At 38.8% G+C, this 2,790-nt stretch overlaps 1 protein-coding gene across 1 annotated transcript; it reads left to right on the top strand.

The window, feature by feature from the left end:
- The first annotated feature begins 2,048 nt into the window (after nt 1–2,048).
- Nucleotides 2,049–2,585, top strand: LOC149240369 (transcription termination factor MTEF1, chloroplastic-like). The gene has a single exon (XM_089370154.1). It carries the CDS (start codon nt 2,049–2,051, stop codon nt 2,583–2,585), a length of 537 nt encoding a protein of 178 aa, XP_089226280.1.
- The last annotated feature ends 205 nt before the right edge of the window (nt 2,586–2,790 follow it).

The raw sequence follows: 2,790 nt of genomic DNA, 5'->3' as shown, positions 1-2,790 counted from the left end.
TGTTTATAACTCTCCATTTGTATTGCTTCAATGGGTGCAAATTTGTTTCATAGATTGGTCTCCCATATTTTATTTTGTTTGTTTCTTCATGGTATCGGTTGTTGTTGGCTAGAGGTTATATTTTGCTCTTTCTTCCCTTTCCTATGTTGCTTCAGAGGTTGTTTCCTCTACTACTACAGTTCTAGGGTCGAGTCGGGGAACTTGGGTATCAAAACAAATTCAGTCTTTGCAATATGTTTCTCAGGGTTGGTCTTCTAGTCCCGGGTGTGTCTGTTAGTGGTCAACTACTGCATTACACCCTCTCTTCTGGTATTTGGGGGATGATACTCTTGTCCTAGGGTCAAGTCTCTATGGGTCAATTGTTTGTCCGTTGGCTCGTATTGTAAATCTCCACTCTTCAATTACCTATCTGCATAGTCTCTTGGTGTTGGTAATTATTGTTCCCCGACAATGCATGGTAAGTCATCAGGGTGGTTTTCGTCAAGTGGGGATCATACGACATCGACGGTTTGGAGGTGGCTCAATTGCTTTTATATTTGATGTTGTACCCTTAGAGATGCGAAGGGAGATTCTAATTATGGAATCTAAGGAATTTGGGGAACACCCCTATTTTTCAGACTCAAAGGTTGTTGATGAAAATATGCTAGGGATCCGAGACCTTAGCAAAATGTGGAAAATATATATTTTTTACTTGAATTCCTTATCCATGTGATTGCAGTTGAATTCTTTGTTTCGCTTAGTTTTTAAGGACAACTAGATTCATAACTACAACATTTTCTTTGGTTTGTAAGACATAAACCTAATTCTTAGAAATGTGAGATTTAAGGTCAATGATATGGATGCATGCTTGTGTCAAATGGAAAAATATTTGGTTTTTGACATAGATTATGGGGATCTCATCGATCCTCCTCGAGACCCTACTGCAACTATGTTTGCAAGCTCTCCGGACCCCTCGATCCCTATGTTTGACTAACTGGAGATGTCTCTGGTTTTATTGGCCTTATCTTATTTTAAGGTGCATGGGTATGGTGCGGGTTGTCTCGTCTCATTGTCTTTTGTGGCCTTTTTAGGGTGCACTTTTTGGATGGTTACACGGTTGGTGTATTGGTTTAGTAGGCATACTATCCACTGTTTTCTCTATCTCTAATGTTTGGTTGTCGACCTTTACTCCCTTTTGGTGGTTGTCGTGGTGTTGGCACTTGGTATTTTTTGGGATGATGCTCAAGCCAACTGTGCTTGGTGTTTGTGGGAGGACTTCATCTACTCTATGACTCTCTATCATGTTGTTCCGGTGGTGCCTTGGTTTTACAGGTTGCTACATGGTTATTTTGATGAATGGTGCTAGACAGATCCTCTTGTGCATTTTGGCATGGTCAACTATGATAGTCCTAGTTCTATTTCACTTTGTTGTTGATGCTTATGGCTATTGTTGGAGGCAATTATAAGTTGTTGAGTTTGTTGTTTATAACGGTTACTTTGTTGTTGTCCCTAGTGATTGATAGTTTTGTTGTTACTCATGTAATCAAGGAAGTGGTTGATAACCTCTCACAAGCTTGCTATGTTTCATAACTTTTGCCATCTTTACAAGTTGAATAGTCCTTATGCTATTGTTTTTTTATGTAATCTTGTTTAGGTAATACAATACTCTATTTAATATATATATATATAAACATTTCTTTTAACAAGATTAAAACTAGTATTAAAATTATAAAAACTTAGTAATGCATCAGATGTGAAATTCCTATCCTCGATTAAATTCAAACTCAAATTTCTTTTCTTTCCCACTCCCCTATCTTTCATATGTAATTTATATTTTTCCTGCCCTAGTCCCCTCCCTTTCGTATGTAGACTATATATGTATAGAATATAACAAACAAACATATTTATCTCTATACGAATCACACCAATCCTCTTTTCATATGTAGCATATATATGTATAGAATATAACAAACAAACATATTTATCTCTATACGAATCACACCAATCCTCTTTTCAGCGGTTTGTTATGGGATCATATTGGAGGAATCCCTCACACTATATCTTCAGGAATGACCATGTTCGCGCAGTACTTGGCTTCATCATTGGGATCTCAGCGTCACTCCCTGGCGGCAGCTGTTGCAGCACCATCTTCACCATTTCTCCGGATTGTTTTGTTAAAATTATCACGACTTTCTACAACTATTGCTGATAAAGGCAAGTCCACAAGCTACCCTGAAGCCGATAACAAATGTCCCGTTTCGGAATTCTTACTCAACGAATGTGGATTGTGTCAGTCTGAGCTCTCAACTATCCTTAAAGGAAGGCCATCCTTGGTTGCGACGAGATCAGCTCATACAGCCCAACAAGCGGTACAGTTACTGAGAGATTCGGGATTCACAGAGCGCCAGGTAAGGAAGTCTATTACCAGAAACGCAGCTATTCTTTATCTCAATGCTGTTCGGCAGTTGAAACCCAAGATTGAGTTCATGAAAACATTGGACATTTCTGCAGAAGACTTGGGAAATGTCATATCCAATGGATCCAGATTGCTTAACGGGAGTCTCGAGAAAACTCTGCGTCCCAATATCCAATCTCTTCAAAACTAAACGGGCCTGAATTTTGGGAAAATAAATTGAAGCATTTGACAAGTGTTGGCCTCCTTGAAGATGACATCAAGGAGTTTGTTAGGAGGCACCCACTTATATTAAAAGCTTCCATGGATAAGGTGCAGAAGAACATGGACTTTTTGATGCATACTGCAGTGTTTCCTCCAAAGTTTCTTTTTTCGTATCCTCTGTTAGTGTCTTGTTT

This window comes from Pinus tabuliformis, chromosome 8 (assembly GCF_031772625.1).
Source record: "Pinus tabuliformis cultivar Carrire ecotype Pingquan chromosome 8, CPIR1, whole genome shotgun sequence".
NCBI lineage: Eukaryota > Viridiplantae > Streptophyta > Pinopsida > Pinales > Pinaceae > Pinus > Pinus tabuliformis.
The sequence above is the reverse complement of the archived record's forward strand: the minus strand, read 5'-3'. Positions and strand labels throughout refer to the sequence as shown.